This window comes from Tympanuchus pallidicinctus, unplaced genomic scaffold (assembly GCF_026119805.1).
Source record: "Tympanuchus pallidicinctus isolate F22 unplaced genomic scaffold, pur_lepc_1.0 scaffold1, whole genome shotgun sequence".
NCBI classification, from domain to species: domain Eukaryota; kingdom Metazoa; phylum Chordata; class Aves; order Galliformes; family Phasianidae; genus Tympanuchus; species Tympanuchus pallidicinctus.
In genome coordinates, this window is record NW_026294618.1 from 35,141,187 (window position 1) to 35,154,236 (window position 13,050).

At 37.5% G+C, this 13,050-nt stretch overlaps 1 protein-coding gene across 1 annotated transcript in view; it reads right to left on the reverse strand.

Moving 5' to 3' along the window:
• MDN1 (midasin AAA ATPase 1) overlaps positions 1-13,050 on the reverse strand; it is a 93,682-nt gene that overhangs the window by 46,786 nt on the left and 33,846 nt on the right. Inside the window, exons 33-48 of the mRNA XM_052690548.1 lie at positions 12,779-12,908; positions 12,030-12,257; positions 11,132-11,326; positions 9,429-9,637; positions 8,835-8,957; positions 7,636-7,833; positions 7,437-7,544; positions 6,088-6,276; positions 5,690-5,779; positions 5,322-5,582; positions 4,904-5,174; positions 4,017-4,176; positions 3,671-3,787; positions 2,317-2,525; positions 1,507-1,652; positions 239-441 (exon numbers count right to left, since the gene is read on the reverse strand). Of these exons, the coding sequence (XP_052546508.1) occupies positions 239-441; positions 1,507-1,652; positions 2,317-2,525; positions 3,671-3,787; positions 4,017-4,176; positions 4,904-5,174; positions 5,322-5,582; positions 5,690-5,779; positions 6,088-6,276; positions 7,437-7,544; positions 7,636-7,833; positions 8,835-8,957; positions 9,429-9,637; positions 11,132-11,326; positions 12,030-12,257; positions 12,779-12,908 (2,837 nt within the window). The remainder of the gene's footprint in view (positions 1-238; positions 442-1,506; positions 1,653-2,316; positions 2,526-3,670; positions 3,788-4,016; positions 4,177-4,903; positions 5,175-5,321; positions 5,583-5,689; positions 5,780-6,087; positions 6,277-7,436; positions 7,545-7,635; positions 7,834-8,834; positions 8,958-9,428; positions 9,638-11,131; positions 11,327-12,029; positions 12,258-12,778; positions 12,909-13,050) is intronic.

Sequence of the window (13,050 nt, forward strand, 5' to 3'; positions counted from 1 at the left end):
TGTTGAAAATTGAAAGATGGAACAGTGCAAACATTTTGGACTGAAGAATAAAAACACAAATTAAGCTTGTAAACAGGAATTTCAGTGGTAGCATGACCAGCACTCTACCCATACAATTCGCTCAGGGTAAAAGACTGGTGACAATCACATCAGTAACGTTACTCACAAATCTTCTTTTACTCATTTATTCCGTTTTTTTACTCATTTATTCTGTTAAAAAAAAAAGGCTCTTGCCTACCTGCAGTTTTTAAGGTTTAATCTATTCAAACAGTGTATTAGGACCTGTCCATCACTCCGTACTGTTGAAAGAAGCGAGTCTTCAGCTGTAAACAGACCCGTAGGTAGGGAGTCAGGCCACAATCCCATTGCAAGCAGAGAGTCACCCCAGATTTCATGAGAAGCCAGAGAAGAAACGTGCTTCATAACTAATTCTAGCACAAGCTAAAAAACAAGAAGAACAAACCAGAAAAACAAAAACAGTTTAGAATGATATTGAAATACGCATTCGAGTACACTATTAGCAGGAGTTCTAAATAACATGCATCTATTACCAAATCTTATAAACCAAATGATCTATAAACACCATAATATACATGATGAAATATCGTAACATTTTAATGTTGCAAAAAGAGTGAGTCATGGATTACAAAATGGCCAACAAACCAAACGTATTTATCCTCTGGAGAATATCTCAAATAAGAACATACAACTCTCATCTGACTTCTGTTAGAATTGTAGAATGGTTTGGGCTGGAAAGAACCTTAACAATTATGTAGTCCTAATCCTCCACTTCTTCCAAGAGACATCTTCCTGTAGATCAGGTTGCCCAGGGTCCCATTCAACCTAGCCTTGGGGAACATACAGTTTCTGTAGGCAACCTATAAGGGCAGTGAGGATATTGGAATAATTTCTTTACTGGTCTACTCTACATCTTACCCTCTTTTAGTTTAAAAACCATTGTCCTTTGTCCTATAACTACACTTCCTAATAGAATGTCACTCCCATCTTTCCTATAGACCCTCTTTAGGTAGTGGAAGGCCACTGTACAGTCTCCTCTCAAGCATGTCAAGGTCCCTTTGAAAGGCACTGCTTTTTTCCAGCATATTGACAATGTCACTCAGCTTAGTATCATCAAACATGTAATGAATGGATAAGCAACAGCTGAAACTCACTGTCTTTTACCCTTCAACAACAAAAAACTACTTCTGGAGTTGCAATGGGTCTGTTACATGTAGAACTGTACTTCTGCTTACACTAGAGTTAAAAAAAAAAAATCTTAAGAAATATAGAAAGTATTCCAATGACACTTAATCAAGCTTATTAATCACCTAACAGACACCTGACAGCATGTTTAAAAATCGCTTGGCTCATCTTTTCAAAAGCATTAAATTTGCCAATCCCTTGCTCAGGCACTTAAACAAAATATATTTCTCAGAGCTAGTCTTTGAGATCCTCCATTTTCTATCTAGACGATGCAAGAAGAACCTTCAAATACAAGACTTTTACCTTTTGGTTGCTCTGCAACTGTTGTGAGCGGCCATAAACTTCCCAACAGGCTCTGTAAAAAGACTTCACTAATCCAAGGCCTCTTTGCATCTGCTGCACAATTAACACAGCAGCCTGGAGCAAAGGTGACAAAGATGACACAGAACCTGAAAGATACACAGCATTTAAAATAAGAAGAACATTTAGCAATTGTCAACCCTTTAACTCTGGGGACAATCTCCATTTTTGTAGCCCCTGAGTATGATCCAACTGTACACATCCTATTAGGCCCTCAGATTTGAATGGGTTCTTCCCAAGGTTAAGAAAAATCTGACTAGACTAAATTACCAAGTGACCAACTCAGAATAAAACATCGAGTAGCTGAGGTGGTGAGCGAAATTTAACTGCCTTCTAGCTTACAAGAGCAATGTGAATGGGCCTTGTGCAAACTCTCCATTTTGCTGATTTTCACCTCGAATGTATTGCCCTCCTTCCAGTAACAGACAAATATACATATCATGCCAGTATCTGATGTCTCCTAACAAAGTACACTCAGTCCCAATTTCATGTATTTATTAAATGATTTGGGCAGACTTCCATTCCTGAGAATAATAGTAATAAAAAAAAAAACAGCAAAAAACCTAAAATAAATCAATTACCACCCCACCAAAAAAAAAAAAAAAACAAACCAAATGCCTGATAATACTTTTATGCCTTTGTTTATATCTGGACATTAAAACTTGATTATTGTATCGTGTAATGTTAAAGAGTTAGTACAAATACATGTAAGGAGCTCAAGTTGGTGTCAGCAAAATACTGAACTTTTCTTACCTGGTATTGATGTCTTGGTTTCTGAATGCACAGCCAGAAGTGCATCACAGATGCTATCTCCCACTAAGCCCAAACCATGCAGCAGTAATTTTAAATCCAGATTGTCTAATCCATTTCCATCATTTTCCCCAGAGATGTAAATTTCAATCCCACGATTCCGCATAGCTCGGGATATTTCCCCATGAACAGGATCCATGGAAAGGAAAAGCCTGTTGAATATTCATAAGACGTAACTTCAAGCTATAAAATATCACTCTGAAGCCACCAAATCTCGTATTCCATATAGTAAATTCATCTTCATAGAAATGAAAATGCTTATATCTAGAAAGCCAGACACACACACTGAATTTAAATAAGAGATATGTATAATTATAATTTGAAATTAGAGATATTGCATGATTTTTTTTCTTAGCTCTCAGCTATGTTTAACGTTTGCCTACTTAAAAAAAAAGTTAACAAGGCCTCTAAGCTACAGAAAAGACTTAAAATTCTTAGCAATAGCTTCATATAAATTGGTACTATTTAATAATCAAAATAGCCAACATGCACATACTTTATACTATCAGCAAACAACTCCTAAAAACAAGAAGGGGAAAAAAAAAATCTGAGATACAATACAGCAAAAAGAACTGTGAAAAGTCAAAGCTCTTGTTTCCAATTCAAGAGGAACCAGAGCCTAGCAGTTCCTATATTCCTTCTACACATTGAAGAAAGGTAGGAATCACACAGAGTATTCTGTAGGTTCTCTTCACATCTCTCACAGAGACTACTTCAGAATAGAATAAAGACAGACAATTTGATTGCTTTGTTTCTGCTCGGTTGGTTTGATTTTGTTACTGTTGTTGTTGTTTTGTGGTGGATTTTTTTTTGTTTTTTGGTAAAGTTCTGTCACAGCAGGAAGCATGAACTCAGAAGTTCTGGAAATGATGGAAAAAAGATCAGCACGTCCACATACCAGCTTTTATTACCAACATAACTGAATACATCACTATCTTTAATATATACCCTGTACCATTACAGTGAGATAGGGAAGTGCTGAAATACTAAATTAGGAAAAAAAAAAAAAAAAAAAAAAGACATCAAGACATGAGTATACTGCTATGAATTTTCCAATTTAAGTCTGTAGGGAAACAGGAACACGAAGCCAAACCTCCTAAGCTGTACAACCTATGTTTAATTCTATGCAGTGTTTTTCCTTGCCAGGCAGACAGTGACACTGCAGTACACTGAAACATGAGTAGCATTCAAAATACCAGAACACCGTATCACAGCTGATAATTGTCTTCCTAAAGCTATTTTATGCACAGGGAAAAAAAAAAAAAGAGCAAAAAAATAAAGCAGAAAAACAAAGTACCTGAAGTTTGGATGAGGAGCTATTGTAGGAATTGTGCCATCTATCACACCTCTCTCACTCATGGTAAGAACGCCTCCTGGCTCAAGTAAAGCATTCAGGCGGTCCAGCACAGAGGGGCTACATTCAAAAGAATGCTTATGTGGTTATAAGGTAACTTGAAAAGCATCAACTATGAAGCAGTTTAAGAAGGAAGATGAAGATTCTTCCAGGGAATGAAAATTACTGCTTCCATATACAACTACGAAATGCAAGATTGTTCAGTTGTAAACACATTCACTGAGATGGTAAGTACAATTGGAAGGTCAAGAAATTTACTCAAGGAAACACGTTCACTAAAATCTCTTACTTGCAGAAGTTAACGTTGTCCATCAACAACCAGTCACCACACTGCAGGGCCTGAACCAGCATCCCATCCACCCACTCAAAAGTGCCAAGGCTGTTAGAGTCAGCAGCTTGGACCTGCTGCAGCTTTAAACGACGGAACTCTTCTATCAGAAGAGCAAACTCTGAAAAAGAAGCATATATAACATCAAGACCTGTATTACTGATGTAATTTCCTGTTCAAGAAAAATCTGCTAATAAACATCCATGCATGTCCAGAAAGTAGAAAGCATAACAGCAAAGTCTGACTCTGCAAGTAAATATCCCATGGGGAAAATCCATGAGGATACAAGGCTTTTGCAAGTATAGATAAATATAAACTAGTCAGATACCTTATTCTAAACCTTCTCCTCAGTTATATAAAGTTTAAAGATATTAATTCCATATGTTAGGCAATGCTTAAAAATCAACAGCCTTACAAAAAAAAAAAAAAAAAAAAAAAAAATCAATCTACACATTAGACTGCTGAAGTTTGTAAAGCTCATCTACTTAATGCTTCAGAAATCAAACACAAGAAAAAAATCCAAATTCCCAACTTGGGAACATAAGATATGAATTGTACTGCATCATATGTTTAGTTTTAGTAGTACAATTTCAGTTTGGAGTAATAATCACTACCAGGTAAAACTACACACAAAAAAATAAGCACCCCCCAACCCATTAACCATCACTAATCCAACTATTTCAGAAGCTGGGCTGTTATACAAGTAGTATAAACAACAGCATAAACAAGACTTACAAAAAAAAAAAAAAAAAAAAAATCCTACATAGCCTTCTCAAACTTTCACTCCAGATCCACATCTTTGTCATTTTCTTCAGAGAAACAGACTTCCTTCAAATCACCACACATACCTGCCTTTGAGTAAGAACTTATTTTGTTGTTCAGTCGCTGGGTAAGTACAAGTATTCCCTCCAGTTTGCTCACTAATTCAGCTGTAACACTTCTTCCTCCTTCACCCAGAGATTTGGGCTTGCAATTCAGGATGAAATTGCTCCAAGCACGCAGCACAAGTTCAGCATCATCTGCACAAATTTCTGTCAGGAGCAGACTGTCCCTTACTAATGCACTCACAACATTCTCCACTTTTTCCAACAGGTGCAGCCATGGTCTATTAATATCAACCTGCAAATATGCCATTACAGAATTAGTTCACCCAGAAGACCACGGCGCCTAAGACTCCACTTGGTGGCTAAACACTAAGATCGCAGTGGACTGGCCACAGCTAGGTAGGAAGCAGAAACACTGCCTTACTACCAAAACACTATTTACCTGTTCAAATCCACCCAAGAGTTCAGTTGTATCCATTGCACTGTTCATTGCCATGATTTTCAGTCGATGGCCAGTCAGATGGGCCAGCAGCTCAACAAGACTGGTTTTGCCAACAGCTGCAGGGCCCACCAGGATTACCATCCAGCTCATGTGCACACATTTCATTATGGACTCAAGGGACTGCAGTGAATGATGGAGAAGTGACAGATTTCTGCCAGGACGAGGAATATAGTTGCCACGAGAAAGAACTGAATAACCAATCTAAAAGGATGAGAGACACGCGGATGAGTACTCAGAGGAAAACGTGTGCTCAGGTGTACAAACTGCTTTCTTCTCTCACCACTCCCAAAACCTCGTCAAGAGCTCACCTGAATGTTATATGGAGTGATGTGAAAATCTCTTGTTCCTGTATACACATAAGCCTCCTGGCCAAAAATGTCTCTAAATGTAGATACAACCTGAAACATTTGAAAGAGTAGATGAGGTTAATCAAGCTTAATTTATCCACTGTCCTAAAGACTTCAATCTTAATTAGCTTTCCTTCTCAACTTCACAGTTGTGTGATAGTAAGTAATACAGATTAGTCACAAGTATCTTTTAATTCTAAGCACAAGAACAATTAAAGTAAGCGTGAGCTGCCAGAAGCAACTCCCTGACTAACCCCACTTTCCTGCAACTTAAAGAGAAACATTGCTTACAAGTACTTCAACAAAAGAGAAACACGTTTGATAAGTGATTTCAGTCTCACAGTTTGAACACAGCTCACCATTTCTTTGTCCTCCCTGGTTCTCATTCTTTCTCCATATACCAAAAATACATGCTGGCCTGGATCATAGCATCCTGGTGACTGATCAACAAGCATCAGCTGACACCAGCGAAAAAGATCACGTAAGTTGAACTCCCATGGTCCTCCTTTCTGTCCCCACTTTTTTTCAGCCATTACCTCTTTGTCAATCTGGAAAAAGCAGCAATACAAATAATATTTTATTCCAAATATTAAAAAAAAAAAAAAAAAAAAAAAGAATTTCAACTGAACTACTGCTTTTGGTACCCTGTACATAACAGACAACAGGAGAGAACAAGCTGTATTGACTTACGAAGATGTCAGGAACTGGAGCTTGATTTAATTACTCTCTCATCTACTAGTTCTTCATCATGCTATTCACAGCTAAACATTTTTCCCCCTCTTGTATTTTCTAAATGAACACCCAGTAAGATGTTGCCAATAAGTATTTTTATCTAGGACCACAGAATGTTCCTTTCTCTTAACGTTACTATGCTTTTTTGTTTCATGAGATGAAAATTGAATGCAATTTCAGAAGCATGATGATGAAAAAGTTCTTGCTGTGAATTTTAAATACTACACTTCAAACAAACTGGCAGCATCTAAGCAAAAAAAAAATAGCTAGTAAGCTGATGCCTTGTAATTAATGCTCACTGAATATCTTTCAAACTAGCACAGTTTTAGATCTGAGCTTCTCTGTATCTCCTGTCATAGACACACCCTACCAGCAAAGATTTTTCTTTATCATGTTTTCAGAAGAATGCTGCACATCCTTCAAAGCTGCTACTTATGAGAAGGTCAAGAGCTACTTTCACTTGATCCTACCACTCAAATAGCAGCAATAATAAAAACCAGATTAGAAATTCAAATTAGAAATGAGTATACATTGTAGTTCTTACTGAAGATACAGCTCATCTTGTTTGCGCTTTAAGAGTAACCCATGTGTGCAGAAAACCTTCCTTCTCAGCTTACTTCATCAAGATATCAAACCATAATCACTTTTAAAATCTCAAAATATTTTAAAAACATATTTAATATCATGCATATTATTAGTAATATATATATATTTTATCTTCTGTGAAAAATAAATGCTTTCTCAGTCCCCATACAAGTTATCATGTGTCTGACTGTGATGCTAAAAGAATTCACATGGTATTTACTGGTGTTCTTCACTTTCCTCTGCATATGTTTCCATTTTTCTTTCATCCACACTCTTTCCACCCTTCCCTACAGAGATGCTGGGAAACATAACATTCAACTTTTTTTTTGTTTTTTTTTTTTAAATGTTACAGCACTATACCTACTTCTGCACAAACAAAAGATCTACTTACCTTGTTATTGAAAGCAACCATTTTAGAAATAATACTCTTGTCGATGGCAGGAAACAGTGTGTTCCCAATAAACTCCATATCTGCAGCTGATAGTGGATCAACATACACCTATATAATAAAGAACATGCAGTGTGTTGATGTAGCCATACAACTACAAGAAAGGATCATGACATAGTTTACATCAAATAAATATGCTTGCCTGTGTAAATCTGTTAAGAAAGGACCTGGGCAGACCCTTTCTTCCACCTCCTTGTTTGTATGGATTCTGGCATCCAAAAATCTTGGTCTTTGTATGTTGCACGTGAAAATTCATTCCCAATTCAGGAACGTAAATCTCTGCTCTGTGGTCGAAGCATGCATTTAGCCCCTCTAACACAGACTGAGAAGCCAGATTCAACTGAGGAAAGAAATAAGGATACAATATTAATGCTCCACAAAACACATTTGTGTGACCTAATTAACTGCATGCAATACACTGAAGATAAATTCAATTTCCTTGCTGTTCCAGTGTTACACTATGTTATTACCTCCAGCTAGACTGTTATTACACTGCAGCAACTTACAAGTAAAACTTTATCTTATTTACATTCGTTATTATTACTGTGATTAGATATTCATGATGACAACAAAACAAATCCCCATCATAAGATCTGTATTTTCAAGGAATATGAACTTAAGTTCAGAAGAAAGATTTCTGACACCCGATGTCTCTCTTTCTCTCATTCTGACTGTCTGGGATACGTAAATTTTAAGGTTAATTAAGTTGGCATTCTTTGCAACAAGAAAAAAAGGCATGCAAACAAAAAGTTAAGATTTTGCACTTGTCAATAATTAGAACTCACGCTTTCAAAAAGATGTGAGCTCTGTGTATGTCCACATTAGAAAGCGCTTGTTATTTGGTATACAAAGAAACCTATGGCAACAACACATTTTATACCAGTAAAATGAATCCTTTCTTGATCTCCATCAGAAGCCACTACAGTCTATTAATCCCAAAAAAGGCCTTTTATTTCAATGAAATAGAACCATAAGAGAGCACATGTCCCAAAATTTGTGTTGATACTTTCCTCCCTCAAAAAAAAAAAAGTAAAAACCTTGGTTTTCTGCAATGAGTTAGGTTAAGACACAATCCTCATCTTGCCTACTCTAGGTCAGAGCTGATCTTTTACACTTCCTCTATCCAATGGATAGAGAGACTCTCAGAGGGAGTTTAATCCTCTAAGTGGAGAGAACATCCTCAACTGTGCACAAAATGAAAATGACTGCAATTGAGCAAAAAATCCGTCAGTCACTAAACCTCGTACGTTTCTGAAGATCCAACATGCCAAAATATATGCCACATGCCAAAAATCATCATGTCTGCTCTTCCCAAATACTTTATTTGTACTCAAAACTTACCTCATCTAACACAATCCAGTGTCCTGCCTTTAATGCAGCTAATAGTGGTCCATCACGCCAGGCAAATTCTCCTCCCCTACCACCCTCAACAGGCAAGTCTGTCCCAAACAAGTCTGTCACATCCTTTGAAAATACAGAATAGCAAAAAAAAATACAGAAGTTCAGTCAGCTTCACCTCCTCTTTAAACACTCATTAAATGTGAGAAAAAACTAATAACAGATTAGTAACTGCAAGATGCTGAAAGCTATTGTATTTAACAAAAACAAAATAAACCGGAACAAAAGAACAAAGCAATAACAAAAAAAAGGAAAAATAAAAAGCCCTAAAGGTGCTTTCAAGTATCTTTGCAAAAGTCAAGCAAAACACAGCAAACAAAGTTGCATGCCTCCATTTGAAAGGAACACAATCTAGAATTAGCATTCACTCAATTAATTTCACTGCCCTTTCTTGCTTCCCCTTCCCACCTAATCTTTTGAAGAAGGAAATACTGGCATTTCAGACTCAGTGCCTCATGTGAAAAGAACTGTTCTCTAAGTTAAACAAAACTTCCCCTACTATAAAAAATAAGTTACAAAGATAGCTTTTTATTCTACCGTTTGCTCAGACAGGTTGATTCGAACAAGACAGTTTCCTGAGGCTTTTGCCAGGGCAGCAACTAGACTGGTCTTGCCCACACCTGGTGACCCTTCCAACAAAATAGGTTTATTAAGCTGTAGGGCTCTCAACAGCCTTTGAGCATTCACTGCTGTAGTCCCAGCATTTAGAGCATAATCCGTAACATTGTTCCTTTGAAGAACAGGGCCTAAAACAAAGGAAAAGAAAAGGATTAAACCAGAATGTTTATACTGGAGCTGTTGACAGAGTGCTTCTGAATGAGATCAATCTGCCTGTTAACTGCTGATCTCATCACAGCAAGCAGCAGAGATAAAGCTTGTCTCCCTTTCTCAGAGATCAGGCGCTTAGGCATTCTATTAGACCCAAAGCTGTGACTCAGCCCCTATACTCTCATTTATGTGGTACGTTCCAAAAAGCAAATGAATATGGCATACTTTGCAATTAAACTTCATCAATTTCTCTGCGGATCTAAAATCAAAAACAGCTTTGGAAAATTTGGCACTGAAGGATACAATTCCAACACGTTGTAGAACAACATGCTAATCTGCTCAATATACAGACTGCTCTGTGAAAGAAAAGTTCTTAAATTAAAACGTGCTAAGCACATACTTTCTTTATTATTATTAGGACATAATGATTAGGAGCGAGAGTACAGAGCCTCTGAGCTGCCAAATTCCAACCAGTATAACTCATTGGAACATCACTCCCCAAATTCTGCAACAGCATTGCTTAGGTATTAATACATGGTATCAATCATCATTTTATCTTACAGATCTTGACAGTTTTTTTTAGTATGAAAGAGATCCTTCCTCCTGCGATCCTTAGTAATCCAGAAGGAAACTAAAGAATGTACAAATGCCACTATCTTGTACAATTTTATATATGCCTAACACAATCCATAATAACAAAATGCTCAAAGATGAATGACAGATACAGAATCAGGAATATATTCTACATAGTTCAGTATTGCTAGGAATCAGCCAGATGAACTAGAAAGTTCACAGTTGAACCTCTGCCACTTTTTGGTCCCCTCACTTACTTTAGGGACATTTTAGGGGTGGAAAGCAATATTTGGATAGAATCATTTGCATTAACTTAGCAAATGAGGAACTGAAATGCAGAGACTTTGCAACTATGCAAAAGTCATAGCAAGTCTTTGAGACAATATAAAAAGGCAGGACATTATTCTTTCTGAAGATTGTACCTAGGACCATTGCCTCTGAGGCTTTACAGAAGGGCCAGGATGACTTGTAGCTTTAGGCTGAACTTAGTGGATGTTCTCCATATCGTGTAAAGTGACAGAGAACCACAGAAACAAATGTTTCCAAATTGCCACTACCACAACTGGAGCTAGGAAAGTTGCTTTTCTAAACTTCACAACAGATTACTAATTGGTCTGCAACTCTTTAGATATTCTAGTGAGAATCACAGAATTGCTCGAGTTGGAAAGGACCCTTAAAGGTCATCTAGTTCGACTCCCCTGAAATGAACAAGGAACACCCCACAGCTAGATCAGGTTACCCACAGTCTGGTGCAGCCTGATGTTAGATGTCTCCAAAGACAGGTCATCCACCACCTCTCTGGGCAACCTGTTCCAGTGCCTCACCAAATCTGCTGAGTAACAGAACTAATGGGAGCAAAAACACAGAACAAATGTCCACCCACTCCCACAGTCTCTTGCCTCTTGGAATAAAAAATGGTTGGATTCCCATAAAGCTGTCCATCCACACAAACTCCTTCTTCGTTCTGTCATAGATCTTCAGCTCATTCTTCTGATAATCAGTCAGTTCAAGGAATTGACTCATTTTCTCACATAGGAATGTTAGGCATTTTTCACGAGCTAGTAAAGCCATATCAGCTGAGCAGGATGTTGTACCTGTAATCAGGAAAGCATGCTTCACATCCATATCTAGGCACATTCATCTAATAACAAGGAGACAGTGCTCCTTCACAGATGCCAGTTTTGTGCAGTAGTCTGTTCAGGTGTAAGTTCTTTTACATGCCTGCATTCACAGCTATTTAACATAAATAAACTTCTCTCTGACCAACGGAACTTAAGGACATATTTCCCAAAGCCTTTCTGCTACCATCATTGTCATCCTGACCAGTTTTCCAAGCCTTCCCTACCTGCACTTCTTCTGGCTTTTCAATTTCTCCCTGCTCTCCCCATCTCTCTCAGCCAGTCTCCAAAGAGACAGACATGCATTCTGAACTATGCATATGATACTGGCTAGCCCCTGGCTTAGGAGGAAGACAGTAATACAAATACATATAATTAAATATCATATCACAATACATCAGCTTAGAAGATTTGATAAAAAACACAAGCTTTCTTAATTTCTGTGCTTGCCTTTGCAATGTTGTTATTACTGCCTGCAACTTACTTAGGCTTGTTGTATTATTCTAATATGTTAAAAAACCACAAATAATAAAATATTGTCAAATAGAAATGAAAACTTCTCCCGTTAAGAGTTCCCTATTCCCTACTGCCTCAAAGCATTTTGTCAGCATTCTGCTCAAATATATCAACACAAATATCTTTCTATTTTTCCACTACAAAGTGAACACTGAAGACAAACCTGATCCAATTCCATCAATGTACACCAAACACGCAGCATGGACGAAAGACATCACTGGAGAAACATAAAGATGCCTATGTTCCTTGGCAGAATTGGACTCCTCTACCATGACATTCATAAAATTAACCCATGATAAGATGTCTCGCACACTGAGAATGCACTGGCGACCGAACTCTTGATTAGTCAGCCATTCAACAAAGTCCATCATGAGCTCTGCTATGTCTGCTCCTGAAAAAAAGTCAAAAATTAGCTATCAAAAAGTTATTGGTCAAATATATATTGTTATATAAGAAGCATAATTTTAATGTACATGCAGCCATAACACACAAACACAGATGGGTATTCTATGCCCTAATAAGCATGACAACTGAAGAATAAATCCAGGCCTGTGCTGTGTTACACATCCTTTTAAATTCAAGTAACAAGTCAAAATCAAACTATTAATGTTAACAGCAAAGTGCTGGCAGAAAACAGAATGACAGTTCTTTCAGTAACTTACACTAGAACTAAGATTGGGCACTAAGGAGCTGGGGATAATTCAGTTATCTGCCCTGATTTTGCCTCTGGCTAATCAAAGAGCACACACCATGAATGAAGAACAAAGTCTAAAGTATTTCTGAACTGTCCCCAAAGACAAACACACTTTCAATAAAAAGGTACACACTGATGTAAATTTTGAGGAAAGTTTAGCAGTATACCTCATTTTCTTAATAATGCTTGTATAATTGGACACACAGAAAAATACCCACCTTGACGGTTTATTCCACCCAGAGACAATCCTGGGTGAAGATTATGTTTCACAATCTGTATCAAGTCATCACGGCCATTGCTTTGTGGACACCATATCTCTGTAAATCTGTTGCGCAACGCGGGAGAAAGCTGCAAACAAGCAGGACTACATAGGAATTCATTTCACATAGCACATTACATGAGGCTGCATGATAGCCTTGCAGCCACAGTACTTGAAAACAACAGAGTGAGCAGTCCACAGCCTCAATTCTAATTTTAATAGTGCTACTTT